This window comes from Buteo buteo, chromosome 15, assembly GCF_964188355.1.
Source record: "Buteo buteo chromosome 15, bButBut1.hap1.1, whole genome shotgun sequence".
Lineage (NCBI taxonomy): Eukaryota > Metazoa > Chordata > Aves > Accipitriformes > Accipitridae > Buteo > Buteo buteo.
In genome coordinates this window covers 10,811,608-10,830,834 of record NC_134185.1, presented here as the reverse complement: position 1 = coordinate 10,830,834, position 19,227 = coordinate 10,811,608, and the positions used below count along the sequence as shown (strand labels likewise).

The 19,227-nt window shown below is 40.8% G+C and overlaps 1 protein-coding gene across 8 annotated transcripts in view; it reads left to right on the top strand.

Moving 5' to 3' along the window:
- The first annotated feature begins 686 nt into the window (after positions 1 to 686).
- SNX14 (sorting nexin 14) overlaps positions 687 to 19,227 on the top strand; it is a 57,681-nt gene continuing 39,140 nt past the window's right edge. Inside the window, exons 1-6 of one of the 8 annotated variants that reach the window (XM_075046555.1) lie at positions 687 to 900; positions 1,003 to 1,123; positions 1,954 to 2,027; positions 2,140 to 2,218; positions 10,056 to 10,099; positions 15,387 to 15,474. In XM_075046555.1, the coding sequence (XP_074902656.1) occupies positions 752 to 900; positions 1,003 to 1,123; positions 1,954 to 2,027; positions 2,140 to 2,218; positions 10,056 to 10,099; positions 15,387 to 15,474 (555 nt within the window). In that variant the 5' untranslated portion in view covers positions 687 to 751. Of the gene's footprint in view, positions 901 to 1,002; positions 1,124 to 1,950; positions 2,028 to 2,139; positions 2,219 to 5,957; positions 6,454 to 10,055; positions 10,100 to 15,386; positions 15,475 to 19,227 lie in introns of those variants that run through there. The other 7 variants (XM_075046554.1, XM_075046553.1, XM_075046552.1 and 4 more) reach the window with 7 other exon arrangements.

Here is a 19,227-nt window from a genome sequence, read left to right as displayed (position 1 = left end):
TAACTAGGTAAGCTTTCTGTCATCAGAGATCTTCTATTTACAGGGCTTAGCACGCTATGTTACGCAGCAGAGCTGGAAATGCCACCCGACCGCGTCAGCTGAGGGCTGCCGCCGGGAGGATCTCTCCGGGAGCTTCCCCCGCATCCGACCCGGCTTAGGGGCCCCCCCTCCGTCCTCCTCCGCTCCCCCTCTCCCGTCGGAGAAGCGCAAGCCGCGGCCGACCCTGCCGCCGCTCCTCCCCGCCGGCCATCGGCGGGACCACCAGCCGCCGGGCCCGCCGGTTCCTCTCCCCTCCCGTCCCCTTCACTCCCCACCACCCCCCCCCTCCCGGCAGGCGGCAAAGGCCGAGGCTCCCGCAAGTCTCGGGGCGCTGCGGCTCCAGCGAGGCCGAGGCTCGCCGCGGCCCAGGGCGGCCCGCCCGCCCCCACCGCCTCAGCGCTAGCCGCGCACGGCCGGAGCGCGACGCCCGCCCTTCCCCCGAGCTGCGGCGCCGGGTGGAGGGGGGGTGTGTGTGGTAAGGATGGGCGGGAGCGCCCGGCCCGGCAGCCTCACCGCGCTCTTTGGGGCCGGGGCCGCCTCACCCACCTCCCACCGCCGCCGCCACGTCGGGCTGCCCCCCCCCCGCCTTCCACAAGATGGCGCCCGGCCCGCCTGACGACGCCGGTCACGGGGGCCGCCGGTCACGTGCCCCGCCGGGAGCGGAAGCGGCGCGGCCCCGGCCCGGCCCGGCTTCCCCGGCCCGCGGCTGGCTATGCCGGCCATGGGCTGGCTGCGGGCGGCCGGGCAGCGGCTGCGGCAGCGGGCGCGGGGGGCCGAGGTGCTGCGGGAGACCTGTCGGCAGTACCCGCTCTTCTGCTGCCTCCTCCTGGGGCTGGGAGCCGCCACCCTCCTCCTCAACCGGTAAGCGGGCCCGGTCCGGAGGGCTGGGGCTGGGGCCGGCCCGGTGTGAGCGCTGGTACCTTGTCACGCAGTAATCTTCCCGTCCTCTCTGTTTATCTAAAGGTATCTGCACGTTTTGATGATCTTCTGGTCGTTTGTGGCCGGCGTCGTCACCTTCTACTGCTCGCTGGGGCCGGATTCCCTCTTGCCCAATATTCTTTTTACAATAAAATACAAGCCCAAGGTAAACGCGACTGTTAACGTTCTTGCGCTTTCTTTAGATTTGGTAAGAATTTATGCCGGGTGGCGATTCTTGTGTAATTCTAGCTGCTCTCAACAGCACTACACCTCCGTGCAGCTCACGTCCGCCAACTGATAGACGTTTTGTAGCAAATGTACAATGATTAAGACTTTGGATTCTTCATACGTTTCTGCATAGTCCTGTCAAATCCACGTGTGGCTGTAAAACCCGTTGTTGGGAGTGTTCACAGGTGTTACTTTCTGCTTCACTCATTTTTCGCTTTTGGCATTTGAGTGGCAAGCAGTTGAGATATTACGTAGTTGTATTCTCTTTTATCGAGGCTTTTTCTTTTCTAAAGATGCTCTTCCTTTGGCAAGGCAGCGCTAAGTCGTCTTTGCTGATTGCAGTCAAACTTCTTTAAGTGGTGATGCATTTCAAAGAAAAAACACATTCCCAAACGAAATTGCCGTCTTCTAACTTAAAACGGTTTAACGTAGAATTTCGTTGGACTGAAAACGTTATGGTTGCAATAGTCCAAGGCTATGAGTAAAGCAAGTTTTGTGGAGAAACCAGCTGGCCTGTTAGTAGACTAACTGATGTATGGGGAGCTGACTGGAGATGTTTTAGTGGAAGCGATTTTTCTGTTCTGTTCAGTTGTTTCTCACACCATGCCTTGTTATCTTGTTTTCCTGCTGGGAGAACAACTTTGTCTCTATGCTGTTCAGTTCTCTGCAATTGCATATTCTAAAAAAGAAATTTGTGAATGTATCATTATATTAAGAGGGTCATCATTTTGAAGAATGTAAACTTGTCCAAAAATCTTCTCTTAGCAGTTAGAATTGCCAGAGCTATTTCCCCACGGTCACAGTTGTGCTGTATGTGGCAAGGTCAAATGCAAGAGACACAGGTAAATTAAATATGCGGCAACGGTAAGATTAGTATTTCTGACATTTTGCACATAGCAGTAGGAAGCGTTCAATTAAATATTGTCACGTCAACTTTTCCATGCTCTCCTACAGACCTACTTTGCTTCTGGAGAACTATCAGCCATGGCTGGATCTGAAAGTGCCTTCCAAGGTTGATGCATCGCTCTCGGAGGTAATTGCTGCTTCATTTCTTTAGTACTTTGAAATTCAGCGAGTTTTTATTACATATCTCTTAGACCTGTTGCTTCTGGTTCAGTAGATAGTTCAGATGTACTTCATACATATGCTGACTTGTTCCTGTAAAAGTCAAATTAAAAGAATATATGCTGGGAGCAGAGAAGTGAGATGGCCTAGTTGTTAACACAGATGTGACTGTTCCTGTAGTAGTGTGTCTAGAACATAGAAGAAACATCTATGTAAATTGGGAAGTATATAAGAAAGAACAGTTACAATTGAACATGTCCGATTCTTGAAAAGTTAAAGATTTCAGCCTGCTTAGTTCATTAAAGTGGAGGTTAAGAGATTATTTGCCCCAGCTACAAAATTTCTGTAGTGAAGATGGTAATGTGATGGTAGCTATTTAAAATCATCAGACAAACCTGTAGCAAAATTTGTCTAAAAAAGAGATTAGTGGATTTACTCAAAAAAGACTAGCATAAATGCCTGTTTTTTAATAGGACTGTAAATCAGGAATTTTGTTTTGCTCTTTTCTCTTTAAAAAGAGAACAATTGTCCAAAGAACAATTTTTCTTTGGGTTTGTTTTTCTTTACCTCGATTAGTAATTGATGAAATATATTGGCAGCTAAACAGATAATATTTTGTCCTTTTTTAAAGCTAGGAAAATACGCAGGCACATATGTAGCTTAATCTCCATTTATTTAGAATTCCAACTTTGGAGTTCTATGGTAGGAGGATGAACAATTGGCATGTCAGAAGTGAGAAAATTCTTGCGTGTCAGCTCTCACAATTAACAACATGGTGTATGAAGTCAAAGCTGCGTGCATTTATGGTATAAGCTAACACTTTAATTCAGCTGTGCGTGACGGTGTCCCGGGCATGGCCTACAGCAAAAGGATGAAAACCTCAACGGAAGGGAGGGATGGACAGTTGAGGAATGTTTTTAAAAAAACCACAGATAACAACATGTTGACTTCCTTTGGTTTAATGTAGTGACTTCCTCTGCAATTTAAGAAGCAAGCAAGCATTTATTATTTTAAAATTACTTTACTAATTTTTTTAGTAAGTTGGGGCTCAAGTGTATTGAAATAACAATATTTGCAAATATCATTTCAGTAGGCTTATTTTTTTAAACCTCTTGTTTTAATAATAGAATGTAAAATAAATGCTTCTGTGCGTGTAATATTTTTAGGAGTTTGGGTAGTAAATAGCTGTGACAGTTTACCAAAGGATATGGTAAACGCTGAAGAACTTGAAATTTTCCTGTTTAGCTTAAATGGGAATTTAGTGCTACAAATGTTCTTTGTAGTATGTTATTCAAAAGAGATACAAGTAGATACCATAGTTATCTTCTAAGACAGATCTTTAAAATGTGTTGCTGCACATTGGCATTTTGTATTTGATTGCTGTTGCTGTAATTCTGCTTTAACCAAAGTGGTGTGGGCTATTCTTTGCTGTTTCTTTTTGCTTCAGTGGCATGTCCCTGGCCCTGCTTTATTTAGCAGTGTAGACGTGGCTTTTGTATATCTATGCCGTGTTTCTCATTCTTTTCTTTTCTTTGGGTGTTTAACTAGAGGGAAGTGCCAGACCCGAGTTCTGTGCCTCCTGGGGCAGTGAGCCAGGGTAGTTGGCTTTAGTGGCCCCAAACAAGCAGTCTGTTTCAGCCACCATTTTCACTTGTGTAGGATACTATTTGGGATGAGAAATCTCATTGCATTGTTCCCTATTGCAACTCTTCTGTACTGGTTAAAAGGGTAGCAGGGGTTCTGCCCATGCCGTATTCCTCTTGACCATCTGCTGGTGATGCAGCATGTAATGTGTGCTTGGAATTGGATAGCCTGCTTCTGGTTGGAAGGAGAGGCTGCTCTTATTTTCTTTTGTGGGTTAGTCATACATTAGAGGGAAGCTGCTACAGTGAGAACTGAATTAAGATTAATGAGATTCTAAAAGAGTGCAGAGTGCAGCCTGCCTCTGAAAAGCAGATTCTTCAAATACTTGGAGCAATTCTGGGATTGTATTATTCTGGATTATTTTTTTCTAGTTCTTCCTTTGCAGGTTCAAGAATTTTGGAGATGTTCTCATTTCTAAATGTTTCTAATTTGATTTAGTTGTATAGTCTTTAAACTTGTGTTTTCAAGTGCTTACAGAATAATTTAATGCATATTTAAATCAGAAGAAATCAATTTTTTTCTCCCACATATGGTTTTTTCTCTCTTGGATTGTCATGACAGTTTGTCTCACTTTGCAAATTCTTAATCCTTTGCACTCTTGTTTTAGTTATCTAGCTGCTGTACATGGTTTAGAACAACAGGGAAAACCTGTGCTTGGACTTTCCTCCCCCCTTCGTTTATGTTTATTATTATAGTTGAACTCTAAACTATCTCAACCATGCATTTATCAATATTTGATAGTTTGGGCTGTATCCTGCACAAAAATAGCGCAGTGACTTAAGTATAATTTTGTTTCCAGTTTCTAATCCATTGTGCTCTATGTTAGTTTCCCCAATGTTTTCTTTCTTTTTGAATTAGGATGTCATATCTGTTGGTCAGTTTTATGTTGTATGTAATTTTAGGTGCTACAGATTGTATAAAGGAGAATTTAATTCTGTTATTCAGTTAATGAACTCAGCTCTTTCCCTACAATCTCATTTTTGCTGTGTGAGGGATAGTTGCAAGTCAAATCTGCGGAAAGCTGCTCAGCTACTCTTGATCAGCGTCATGAAAGAAATGCCTTAGTGGATCAAGGTGCTGTCTATTGATCTCACAAACTTTTCTTTAATTCTTAAGTTCTCAGGTTCTTGACTTGATTATGGGACCAGAATTTTCTCTCTCCTTTTTTTTTTTCCTCTTTTCTTTTCTAAAAGTAAGAAATGGACAAATGCATGACAAGAAATCAGTTGTCTGAACGTGCTCTTTGCCAGTCCTGAACTCTTGTAGCAGCCCAGTGGCCTGCATGTGTTCTTAATGGGAATTGCTTGTTCTAACCCCAGGAAGGGGTCTCAGCTATCTACTCGTACCATCTTTTAAGGCTTTTAAAATTGTCTTTGTGGCTTACTTATCAAATCCTTGCTCCTTTCCAATCTAATTTGGCCTGGTGGTTCTGACCTGCTACTGAATCATTAATCACTCAGCTCTACAGTTCCTCCTCCTGACAACTGGGGTCTGTTCTATGGCAGTCTGCAGAAAGCTTGTCTCAGCAGCAAAGTCTGACTAGCTTGCAGTGTTGCAGTGCACGCTAGAAAATAATTGTTGTTTTTTCTTCAGCTGCTGCTTGTATTGCTACCTGCTGCATTTGATTTTACACTTGTAATCTCTTTCCAGTTCAAAACTGCTCACACGTAGTCAAACGAGTCATTTTGCAAAATGCTTGAAAAATAGGTAGGCTTTAAATGAAATGACTCATAATTTGTATTTAAAACTGGAGAATACTTTACAGACAAGGAAATTGCTTGTCGTTAGCTGTCATTCTTTGAGATGTCCTATCTGTTTTATTGGCGCGTGTGCGTAGTGTGAGCAATTGAGCTTGAATAATATCGTTGATGTTGCTGGAATGGAAGTGGGTACACATGTCCTGCTTTTCTGGTGCTTTATGAAAGTGCAGTGGATGATGTGACAGGTTTTTTTCTGACTTACAGAATCACACTGATACAGCCTGGAAGGCTCACAGGGTTCACAGGAAAACTGTATGGACTGTATGCTTTGAACTCCGGTAACTGGCAGTCAGTCGCTTATTATTCCTGGAGTGCTTATATTTTGCAGTATGGATGATTTCACACTGTAGCTCTCTTTAGCTTCAGTACAGCACCTTGGTGCTGTAAGAAGACCCGGGGAACTACAGGCCACTCAGTCTTGCCTCTGTGCCCAGCGAGATCATGGAGCGGATCTTCCTAGAAAGTATACTAAGGCACATGGAAAATAAGGAGGTGATTGGTGACAGCCAACGTGACTTCACTAAGAGCAAATCGTGCCTGACAAATTTCTTGGCTTTCTACGATGGGGTTACAGCATTAGCAGATAAGGGAAAGAGCAACTGACGTCATCTACCTGGACTTGTGCAAAGCATTTGACACTGTCCTGCATGACATCCTTGTCTCTAAATTGGAGAGACATGGATTTGATGGATGAACCACTCGGTGGACAAGGAATTGGCTGGATGGTCGCACTCAAAAGAATTCCAGTCAACAGCTTGATGTCCAAGTGGAGAGCGGTGATGAGTGGCGTTCCTCAGGGGTCAGTATTGGGACCAGTGCTGTTTAACATCTGTCAGTGACACGGACAGTGGGACAGAGTCCACCCTCAGCAAGTTTGCTGATGATACCAAGCTGTGTGGTGCAGTCAACATGCTGGAGGGAAGGGATGCCATCCAGAGGGTCCTTGGCAGGCTTGAGAGGTCGGCCTGTGCAAACCTCATGAAGTTCAACAAGGCCAAATGCAAGGTCCAGCACCTGGGTCTGGGCAATCCCAAGCACAAAGACAGGCTGGGTGATGGGTGGATTGAGAGCAGCCCTGCCGAGAAGGACTTGGGGGTGTTGGTTGATGAGAAGCTCAACTTGATGCTGCAATATGTGTTTGCAGCCCAGAACGCCAGCCATATCCTGGGCTGCATCAAGAAAAGCATGACCAGCAGGTCGAGGGAGGGGATTCTCCCCCTCTACTCCACTCTCATGAGACCCCACCTGGAGTACGCGTTCAGCTGTGGGGCCCCCAGCATAAGAAGTACATGGACCTGTTGGTGCAAGTCCAGAGGAGGGCCACAAAGATGATCAGAGGGTTAGAGCATGTCCCCTCTGAGGACAGGCTGAGAGCTGGGGTTGTTCAGCCTGGAGAAGAGAATGCTCCAGGGAGACCTTATAGTAGCCTTCTAGTACCTAAAGGGGGCCTGCAGGAAAAATGGGGAGGGACTTTTTATCAGGCAGTGTATTGACAGGATGAGGGGTAATAGTTTTAAACTGAAAGATGGTAGATTTAGATTAGATATTAGGAAGAAAGTCTTTACTGTGAGGATGGTGAGGCACTGGAACAGGTTGCGCAGAGAGGTTGTGGCTGCCCCATCCCTGGCAGTGTCCAAGGCCAGGTTGGATGGGGTTTGGAGCAACCTGGTCTAGTGGAAGGTGTCCCTGTCCATGGCAGGGGGGTTGGAACTGGATGATCTTTAAGGTGCCTTCCAACCCAAACCATTCTATGATTCTATGATCTGATGAACTGAAATTGCAGTGACACAGGCACTGAAAGCCTGATGGATAGGCTTTCAGTTCCAAAGTAGTAGTCATGGATAAAGAAAGCTCTTTCAAGAGGAGTGCATTGTACTCCCTTTGAGTACGCTGCCTTGTGCTTGAAGGCTGTCCAAGTGCACTTTCCCTTCCAAGCAGAAGATGATCTGCTGTCTTGTGCTCTTGCTTGGGATGCACATAGCAAAAGTGGAGGAAGAAAGAAAAGGGATCCTTTAATAGATATATGCACAGCGTGTTTTTTTCTGCTGGCCTTTGGTTTTGAGAAGCAGTTTTTTGAAAGAGTCTGCAGTTTGAGCCCCGAAAGAGGTTTATTTTGTTAGAAACTCTTCATGAACAAAAATAATGCTGCAGTACCTGTGAGACTGAGATTTCTATGGAGTAACTTGGTGGTTTATATACTGGCAGTGCTAGGCATCAGGGAAATTGTTTTGAGTAGTCTGACATATTGCTCTTAAGGCCAATGGTCTGTGTTTGCAGACTGGAACTGGATGTGATCTTCCTCCTGTTGTCTGAAGATAACTTCCAAAGAAGCTTCTGTGGGATTTTTTGATCTCTTCTGGACTGGGAAGTAAAGCAACTATTGTCATCTCCCCCCAACCTTCCACCACGCTTTTAATGGAAGTATGAGATCTGGGACGGGTTGGGACACAAAATTTAGCTTACCCATCCATCATCAACACATGATCATATTACAACTTCAGGATCTATTCCTGCCATAGCACATAGGGGTAGGAGCAAAGACATTGATGACTTTGTATGGTCCATAACACAGACATCTAAAGTTACCCCAAACTGGAAAACATCCCTTCAGAGAGATGGTGAAGGAACAAAATTTCTCCTTCATCCTTAAAAGCAAAAGGGCGAAAATCACTGAAATGGAACAATTACAAAAGAGAGAGTATCTTATCAAATTTGAGTAGGTGATACTCTTAGTAGTGAAAACAGAAAAAGAGTATTCATCAAGTGCTCAAGTCTGAAGAATTGAGAGGAGTTAAAAAGGCCATCATGTGCATTTTACTCAGTGTGCTTTTATAATCATGAGTGGAGCAGAGGCATGTAGTGCCCTAAAGATAGTATAGATTCAGGAAGTCTTGAATTCTTGCAGTGTATGCAGCATGAATGAGTGCAGCAGCAAATCTTGTAAGAAGAGTAGTACTTATTCTTGTAAGTGACACTTGTATATCAGCTGTTACATTCAGCTTTGCTTTCAGACTTTACATTTTTCTTTGAACACCGTGGCTTCTTTTGTAAAACCTTTCCTTCTATAGAATATGGCACAGCAGCCTCACGTAGCAACACATGTATTCTGTCTTCCTACCCTGATCAGCATTGATGCTGCTGGGAACAAACTGATCTTTAAATCAATGATTCAAATTAAGGGATAGGTTGCGACAGGAGAAGGAACTACGGAGTATGTCTTGGGGTTATAGTGAAGGAAGAGAAATCTCAAGAAAATTTCATCCTTCTTTCTCCTTCCTCATGATTTTTTTTTTTTTTTGTCTTGGCACAGTCTGGCGTTTCCCCTTCCCTTCGGAAGTTGTCTTTTTGCTAATCATGGTGCAAGGACTGTAGCATTAACTTGAAACTTCTGTGTAGGTGTAAGGAGAGGTGTCAAAGCTGCAGTCCGGCTAGCAGTACGCCTTGTGTATATGGTGGTGGCAGCCCGCTGATTGCACAGGGTCTGTCACCTCCTCTGCCTCAATTCCTTCTGTGACATTGAAAGCCAAGCTGAACCGGGACGTGCCTATGGCATGGCTGCAACAGCACTGGTTCTTCCTGATTAACCTAGGTTTTCTGGTATGGAAAAGACAACCACAGACTTGACCTGTGAGGGACAGGTTTGATGGAAAGGGTGGAAAAGATTCTCCCACAGAGATATGTGCAGGTGGGATATACAGGGGCTACGGAACGGGAGGGAGAAGGCCATGAGGATACACGTAGGACAAGGACTTTGGGAAGCGCTCCGGTTGTGACTTCAGGAGATGGCTGGACCACAAGGCGGGCTTTGTTGAAAGCTGTGGTGCAGGATGTGGAGAAAGCAGAATGGCTTTCCTAGGAATTGCTTTTTAGGATTCTTCTTTTCCTTTCTTTGTAAGTGGCGAGCATACAGAATTGACTGTCCTACTTTGAGGGTGGGGGAGAGCTGGAAAAGGTAGAGGTTTGGATGAAAAAGGATAGAGATGTGTAGAAGTGTACGATGGGTAACTGTGCCTGTGTGATACTCTGCACTACATCAGAAAAGAATGGGGACTGATCTGAAAAATTAGGGAAGGGCTGTTTGAGGTAAGATGACATTTTTCATAGCATTCACCTAACAGTGGCCACAGCGCTGTGCTTATGTTGTCGATAGTAGTAGTGGCAGCTGTTTCACATTGATATCTGATGAAACCATCGCTTTGTTGGTATTTGCCCAAAGTACTGAGTATTATGCAAAATGATTGATCTGTTAGTAGGATTGCAATGTACACATTTGTATGTTGAAGTTCTGTGATATATGAATTATGTTCTATGAGTTTTGGAAGGTGTTTGTGTGTTTAACTCTTCTAACAGGGATTTATGGTAAACTTTATTGAGTAATGCAACTGTCTTTGTTCTGCGCAGGTGCTTGAGTTGGTGCTGGAAAACTTTATTTATCCATGGTACAGGTACGAGCTTTACCTAAAAGTTACTATTTTTGAATATCATAAATATTTGTCAAACTGTTTAAGAAATAGTCACCTGAAAATAAATATTTCTATTTCTTTTGTAAAAACATACTTTTAAGTGCTACAGTTTCATCGTTTTATTTTCACTTAGCAGAGTAGAACAGAGTTTTTAATAATTTAGGCATGATAGAGGTGGTTCTGAAATTTGTATTTAATCCTAAAACCACTTCTAGATTATTCATTTTTATATGTTAATTTTCTAATAACTCTTACTTAGAAATACATTTGGCTTCATTAAAACCTACGTGAAAACTCAAAAATCCCCAGAAATTTATTTCCAGATTAGAGGCATACTGATCTTCCATACTGCTTTTTAAAAAAATAAATCACTTTATAGTTTTTTAAAACCAAAAATTATACTTTTAATTAATATAGAAAAGGTATTTTGAATATACGTTGTGGCCACCTTGCAGAATGTCTAGTGATTTGCTGAGTTTTAAGGCTGCGAGTGGTTATGCTAAGTTGAATAGAGTAGTACTACGTAAATAACTTTAAAATATCGTATAAAGGAAAGACTATGGCTAGTTCTTTTTTCTGCTTTTTTGCCTTGTACCTTTATATATTAATTGGTGCTTCAGAGTACTTTGTAAGAAGATACTAAAAATAGTTTTAATTCATCATGCTGGCATTAATGTGTTAGAACAACATTTTGCCTCAATTCTGCATTTGACTTTTTCATTGGATGGAAATGTTCAGTTTTGTGCTAAAAGAAATTTATACTTTTTTTTCTTTTACACCACACTGTTTGTTTTCTGTCTCTCTGGGATCTAAAACTTTCTGGGCAGACTTCTTTGCCTGATTGGTTTTTAATTGTGGCCGGTACCTGCATGTCTCACATCTATGTGTGATGAATACACTGAAGTATAAAACCTAACTGCTTATGCAAACAGCAGAGGGAGCTGTAGCACCGCATATTGTGAATGGTCAAGTTGGAAAACTCAAGGTTTTTAACTTTCAAATACAGAGAACTAGAGCATGTGCCATTGAGCTGTTTGATAAAGTGACGAATATAAGGGAACCATCTTCTGTATGTCATAATTTGAAATTAGGTAGGATTTTTTGGCTGGTGGAAGGTGTCTTCAATGTCTTTGTTTTGAACTGACAAGGAAACTTGGATTCCACATATTACTTGCATCTCTGACACCCAAGACAGTGGAATTCTGGAACACATCATATGGTGGTGATAGTAATAATGTGTAATTAGAAGTGCAGTGGAAAATATACTTGGTATGGAGCCAGTGAGCCTAAATTCTGCTACATCTTGCCCGCTAGTGAGCCATGTGGATATTCTGCACTGTCTTTAGTTTTGCATGGCTGCACCTCTGGCTTTTGAAGTAGCTCCATAAATTCACACCATGCTGATCAGACCTAAGAAGCTTTCCATGAACCTGAAGTACGGGGAGTTCAGTGAGCTATAGTGCAGTGAATATCTGAGTAACTCTGCAGGAAGCAACTTGGTCCTGGAAGTCTTACTGGTTTCAGCTTAACAGTAGTAATGTCAGATCTGGTCTCATTCCCTCTAGACATTCAGGTGTTTCTCTGCTTTCCAGTATTTCCAGCAACAGTCATGCAGGGAGGCCCGAACTGTGTGCAGCTGTTTGAGGTCTGTCGTGTAGAGCATAGTAGTTCTGACTTTTCCTACTTAGGTGTACCTGCACTGTTTGCATAGTTCAGCTCACCCTCGAGAAAGGACTCTTGCATTCGTGAAATGTTTTTTCTGAGCTAAGAAACCTCACTGACTCCGGATAATTCTTCACAGAGCCAAATCAGAAGCCTTTGCATCCAGACTATCGTTGTTTAGCAGTGTGGGTAACCACCAGCAGGCAATTCAGACTTGCCAGACTAGGTTGGTGAAACAGTTTGCTGCCCTCCCTTGCAGAAAAGTCTGGGCATAATTCCTTATGCTAGCTGCCCCCCTCCTCAAGTGAATGGAATTTGTGCAGAAGCTACCTCTCTTTTTTTTTTTTTTTTAATTTAATTGTATTTTGTTTTATTTTAATTTTTTTTGTGCCCTGCCAGTTGATGCTGTCTTGCAGCACCTTGCACACTGGACATTAGAGAGGTAACATGACGTATCTCACTCAGAAGCCTGGGAAGTGTAACACTTACCAGAAACGTATGTTGCAAGATAAAATCATACATTTATTGCTCAGGAAATAAAGTGCTATAAGCAGGGAAAAGCTGTGTTTTATGTTTGTTTCATTAATAAACTGTGTAAGAATTTGTAATATTTTATTAGCCTGTTAAAATTTAGAGGCAAACATCCCTAAACTTGGATTGGTTTAGGGTAATGAAGATTAGTACTTAAAATCCAGTGAACTCTACTGAAATAGGTAGTTATACCTATGTGCATTTTTTTATTTGGTATTTTTCAAAGTATTTATACTGGCTATATTTAAATATTTGTGTTTTAAGAATTTTTTCAACTATATTCGAAGAATAGACCATAGTTGTAAGTAATCCAAGTTCGTAGAGCTACGAAACACTGCTCCGAGTCTATTGCTGATGGTGTACGCTGTACGATAAACCTATATAATATCTTGCTTATACGAGCCTCATTTTAAATAAGAGAGTTTAAAGGTTGAATGAGTCACTCTGTTTACTGCATTTTTTTGGTCATTGATGCTACTGCAACTCCAATTCTCTTAGATTAGATTAGAATCCAGTAATTACCACATTTTTGTGATACATTACTGTGAAAACATTTTTCTTTGATAGTGACTAAAACTAGTGTTTTCACATATGGAGCTGCTTCTATTTTAATTGCAAGTAATGCAAGAAAAATTCTGGATTTCTGTTGAGTTACAAACCATAGCTTTACAGCTTTATCAGCTTGCAACTTATTTTCTACATGTTTTTGATAGGAGTCGGCCAAATTTCATAAGAGTAATTGACACACAGAGAAAAAAAATCACTTTGGTATTTGTATATGGTTTTCATTTATCAGTAGCTCCCATAAGGTTTTTCTGCAATAGCAGTTGGGTGTATCTCTTTTGAGACATTGGACTCAGTAACTGTTTACAATTAACAGACTGAGCCTTTTTCTTTTAGCAAATCTCTCCATTACACTGACAGTTGTGTTTTTAACTTTTTCCTCAAATTCTGGGAAGATGCAGCCAATTTCTAAGATGTTTCCAAGCAAGTTATTTGGACCTTCCACTGTGTCACTAGAGATTTGAGATTTTACGTGGTTTTGATGTTTTTTTTCACCCGTCTTCAGTATGCTGGTGGTTAACAGAATGTCTCCGCAAACCTATGGCGCATTGTGAAAGTACGTGGCATAAAGTCATGTCCAAGTAGAATTAGCCAAGATTATGGTTATCCAAGTGTCCATAAATTAACAACTCCTTGGTCCAAATGACTTCAAGTATCTTGTTGTCTGTCAAATACTGGTAATACAGTCATACAATTTGTTTGCTAATCCCTTGGCTGCTTTTGATAGTGTGGGTATTTGCTAACCATATTGCTTCCAGAATGTCAGCTGCTGATCTTAAAACAAACCAAACCTTCCCCTACAGTATTCTTATCTGCATATGATTAGCTGTTAGAGGATGGTTGTATTCCTTATGCCAGGCTGCTTTCTTTAAGGTGCTTTTTCATGCAATTAGTTGCATCCTTTGACAGTCAGGTCACCAGTATCTGTACCCAGCAGTTCATCTTCAACATGCGTTTGAATGCTATATAACCCAGGCTAACATTGCTTTAAAAAATGGGAAGCTGAATAATGTAAAACGATGTTATAGGCATAAAATTTTTATTTTTCAACTGTGCTGTTGTTGCTTGTACTGAATTTTTTTTTTTAATGCAAATAATATTTGTATATGCCACATATGCAAACTCCTTTATCATTGCAAACTGTGATGATTTTTATGTATGGTCATTAGCTAAAGCAGAATGTAACTTTCTTTGTTGTATAGCTATTATAATGCAGTTTTACCAATATCTTTAGTCATAATCTGATGTCCATATGTGCTTAAATGCAGGTAGACTTTTTATTCTTTCTGTTGCATTTTGTGGAATGCTGTTATCATGGTCTCTTTTTCCACTCAGTTTAGTTGCAGTTTCTGCATCTAAGACTTGATGTGCTTCCCATTTTCATTCGGTTTCCCAAAAAAGACATGGAGTTAGGTATTTTTCTTCCTGAATCAACTCTAAGTATTTTTACCATGGTTTTTCACTGAAAATACTTTATTGCAGCAGGTGGAAACTGGCAAGCCAGATAAAAAGTTTACATGATATTTAGACATGGTGATTTGGGAACCTGTTTAATTTCTCCTTTATTTCTTTGTTTCCAAGCAGAAACCACGTTAAATAATTTAAATTCTGTTCCAAGTAGCAACAGGTTGAGGTTCTTGTTTTGTTTTCTTTGTAATTGATGGTTTCACATTTCATACTACTTCAGAAGTAGTTCAACTTTTTAAAAAATAAGTTCCACCATTTGTCAGTTTCCTGTGCTATGCTTTCTTTTCCCTTCTAGGAAATGGTAATCTCTATTTAGACCAGAAATAGGTCCAATTTTATATTTAGAAGAGAGAATATTATTGTATTAAGTGACATCTAAGTATTAGAACTTGTTGAAAAAATACCAGTGAAAGTTTTCTGTTGGAAAAGCCTGAGCTGAAATACAGGAGATGTACCTATTTCATTAAAAGCTGCATGAGAAACTACCAATTTTATAATAAAACTTAAACAAAAGAGGTTAACAAAGCCAGATTTGTACTAAACCAGAAGAAAATTATTTGAAATCTTGAGTATAGAATGTCTTGTAGTATGCAATATGAAAAATCCAATTTTGACTAGCTTAACTGGGGTATGTGCTTGCAGTACTCTTGTTCCAAAGGCTTTGCCGATATTAATTAAGTTTCACTTCATGCCACTGAACTAGGAAACATTCACATGTTGGAAACTAAGTTAGATTTTTCTTGGTCAAAATCATGCAGACAGTATATTAGAGCAGGAATTGGTACATAATTCCAATTTACTGACATATTTCTTAAGCCATTGTTGTGTGCACAAACATAGTGGGAATGGTGTGTATTTTGCTTGAGAAAAAGACTGCTTACTCTCTGCCCACACTTGGTAGCTTTCATTTCAATTAATACCAGTTGAAGTCTCACTGTGGAATGTTCTTATTCCAGCTTTTAGTAGTACCAAATATATTGTGGTTGGATTAATATAAATGTATTTTATTCTGTTTTCTTACATGACATGCTTTACAACACTGCAGAAATATTACTGATGATGAATCCTCAGTGGATGAACTGAGAGGCACGCTGCGGTTTTTTGCATCTGTATTAGTTCGGAGAATTCACAAGGTAAGGTGACTTAAAGGTATCAGTGTTGGTTTTCCATCAGGAATAACTGATATTCATTTGTAATGAGTTCTTCAATTTTTTTTAAAATGGTGATTCCAAAATAAGTCTTACAGTGAGTATAGGCAGTTTCCATCTAAGTTTCTTCTTTGCATTATCTGTTCCCTCCTTCTGGAGCTTATCCCATTCCTGGTTATAAACCATCTTTGAAGATTCATCATTCGAAGTGTTCAGCATCAGGTTGGACGTGGCTTTGAGCAACCTGATCTAGTGGAAGATGTCCCTGCCCATGGCAGGGGGTTGGACTAGGTGATCTTTGAAGGTCCCCTGCAACCCAAAGTATTCTATGATTCTTGCAAATGATTATATTTTTTTTACACCAGTGCAAGACATTATTAAAACCTTGGGATGATCTTTTAGTTGTCTTTTAGTGACTTAATCCAATTGGAAACAGTTCTGAAAATTACTGAAAAAGAACTATAAGAAAATGGTTAGCAGTGTACCTGTATCATAGCTTCTGCTTGCTTGACTTTTAAATGCAGACAAGGTCCTTATATTGTCTATAAAGAATAGATTGTCATTTAAGAACTAAACCAGGTATCATTCTTACATTAATGTAGTTCTTAAGAAACATTCTGAAGGCTAAAATTTTTTATTTGCTGTGTTTACTATACTAGCATAGATACTCTCTTCTCTGGTAAAGTGCTTCAAGCCTGTTTCACAGGAACTGCTTCCAACTTTCTGGCTGTTCTAAGCAGGAAGAGTTGCTAACTCAGTTTTCAGATTTATTCAGTGCTGGCCCCTCTGTTGGAGCAACTACCATAAATGTGTTTCTTTTTTCCCCTCCTTAGTAACAGCAATATTTCTTGAGCTACAAGTTGTACATGTACTCTGTCATGACTGATTAACAGCCTGATTCTGTCCTTGTAATATATCAAATCCAGATGACTTTCTTGTTTACTCTAACTCAAGCATGTTGCTTTTTAAAATGAATATGGGGTAAGATTACGAAATGTCTGTGTAGCACAGACATTATATGGAGGTGTGAAAGTGGAGTAAATCTTTCAAAGTGAAAATCTAGAGCAAGGTCTTAAAAATTTAATTTGGAGTTGTGATACATGCAGGTGTCAGTTGCATTGTTTGTAGATCCATTGTTGATTCAGAAAATGATGATGTCTCCTCTATTGGTCATGTAATAAGGTATTAATCATGTTAGATCAGCTATAGCATCTTTAAGTAGAGTGTTAATTTACTATATCTGCCTTTGACAGTAATGAAGTAAATGTAGTATCTTCAATTCCATGTATCTGGGTAGACAGTACATGCAACAAAAACTCAAGACATGTACAAGTATTAAGCACTGTCACGGGAACTACAAAATAAAGGTCGTCACAGAAATGCATTTCTCTTTACAAATGTTTAGATTTATTTGTATCCATCCTACAGAATAGTACGATTTATTTTGTCTCCTTGTGTGAAGTGGTACAGATATCTCAAGCAAAATGATACTCATAGTAACTTTGGGTTTTGGAACAAAATTGAAACTTGGCATGCTCGGCCATGCAGGGGAGCATGGTGTTTCATGCTATGCTGTATTTTTCAGCTCATACTTTTTTTTCTGCTGAACAAGTGTTTCTTTGTGTGCACACACCCACATGCAGATTCAAACAGCTTCAGTTAATAGCTGTGATGCATATACTACTGAAAATGTTGTATGTAGAAATCAGAGTTGATGTGCAAGTTGCAAATAAAATACCAACTTTTTGTCATTTTAGGAATCCTAGCTTAAAGCTTCAGTATTTTGCTGAAAAGAGTTATGACAGAATGTTTTATAGCCTTTCAGCTCTGGTAAAGTGTCCTTTATAACCTCATTTGAGGAGCAACTCATCACTGATTGTGAAATAAAATAGTCTTATACCTTTGCCAAACAGCTGTAATTTGATTTGGATTTATTATTAAATGCTTGAAAGCAATAGTTCTAGCTAATAGAGATAAAATTTTTAAATTCAAGAACTACTATGTGTAAGAAAAAAGACTGTTTTTTTCCTTTTTTTTAGGTTATATTTTTATACTTTTTTTGCCAAAGAATCTTCTGCTTTTGAATTAAGACTTAAAACTATGAATTGCTTCAGTGAAAATAATTCCTTTGTTTTCTGTTTAAGGCTGCCTAGGTGGATTTTTTTGAGGCATGGTTTTTGAGCACTTCAGGCCAGTCAGCTCTTAAATATATGCTGAAATACTTCTCTCTCTCTGCCCTGCCCCGCATTTTCTTTATTATGGCCATTTCTGGGTTGGTTATGGGTTTTCAAGGGAAAGTGGAGGGTTTCCCTTTGTGTGGTGTAGCTAGCCCTGCATCTGGTTGAAATTTCTGTCAAAAGTCGATAGTGTCTGCTCCAGTGTCAATAACAGTTTGCTTGCTGTGCTTTTTGACTTACCTCTGCAGGAATAAACACTCCCCTATCCCTACATTGCATAGGAAACTCTTGATTTATTGAAATTACTGTTGAAATGTGAGTCCCAAAGGGCAGGGTTTTCCATCGATGAGCAGAAGCTCCTACTTTCTTGCTTGTAAATAGGAGTTGACCTTAATTCAGTTAGTTATTTTGAGGCAGTTCTAGTCAATTGTGCTAGCTTGTCTGGGCTGGCCAGCTCAGGTCATAGCTGTGCACCTCAAATGTTACTGGGGAGGGTGCAGGAATACATGCTATTCTCCTTGTACAAATGAATGAAAAAAAACAGCTTTTCTCTCAGCTCTGGTGGCCTTTGCAATTACACTGTCTCTTTCTTTGTCTGGCAAGAAGCACTTTTATGCTTCTGTTTCATTACTTAAGGTCTTTATTTGACTTAGTATTGAGGAGGGACAAACTCCATTAGGAAAGAAACTTGTTCAGAAGACTTACATTTTGAACATTTGAAACTCTATGTTTCTGCTTCTTTGAGACGTCTTTTGCTCTTGCTTAAAATAAAGGGCATGCTAAGTGTAAATCAGTTTCTAGAGACATTTCTGTGGAAACTACTGCAGCTTATAAAGAAGAATGCCTTGAAACCGCAGAGGCTGGGGACTGACTGGCTGGGGAGAGAAGCTCTGCTGCAAAGGGCCTGGCCCCATGGAAGGCAGTAAGCTGAGTATGAGCCAGCAGTGTGTACTGGTGGCAAAGAACGCCAACAGTAGAGCCAGTCTATCAAGGAAAGTGACTATCTGCCTTTACTTGATGCTCTTTAGACAGCAGCTAGAACACTGCATCCAGTTCTGGGCTTCCCATTACAAAAGAGACATTGATAGAGTGGGGCAAGTTCAACCAGGGGGCCACCAAGATGGTTGGGCTTGGAGCATTTGACCTGTGAGGAGGTGACTGTCTTCATCTCAGCAGGTTTTCAGCACCAGGGTGGATACAGCCCTGAGCACCCTAATCAGAGCCTGCTTTGAGCAGGAGGTTGGACTAAGACATCCTGAGGTCCATTTGTGCCTGAATTGTTCTATAATACTCCTTTCATTTTCATAGCCGTCAAGGAAAGTATAAACGCAGGAATCTAATGTAATCCTTGATTAAATCATACATGCTTTTTGTTTGTCTTATGATCACCTGATATCGTTGTTGGCACTAACGGTCGTCTTGACTCAGTAACTCAAACTTTCTTTTGCTTCTGCCATCACCTGAGCTGTGACATTTTTTCTGCATATATATAGAGAGGAGGGTTTTGCTTTGCTTTTAGTCCTTTTGGACATGATTGCTGAGGGTTAAGGTACACAAGTAC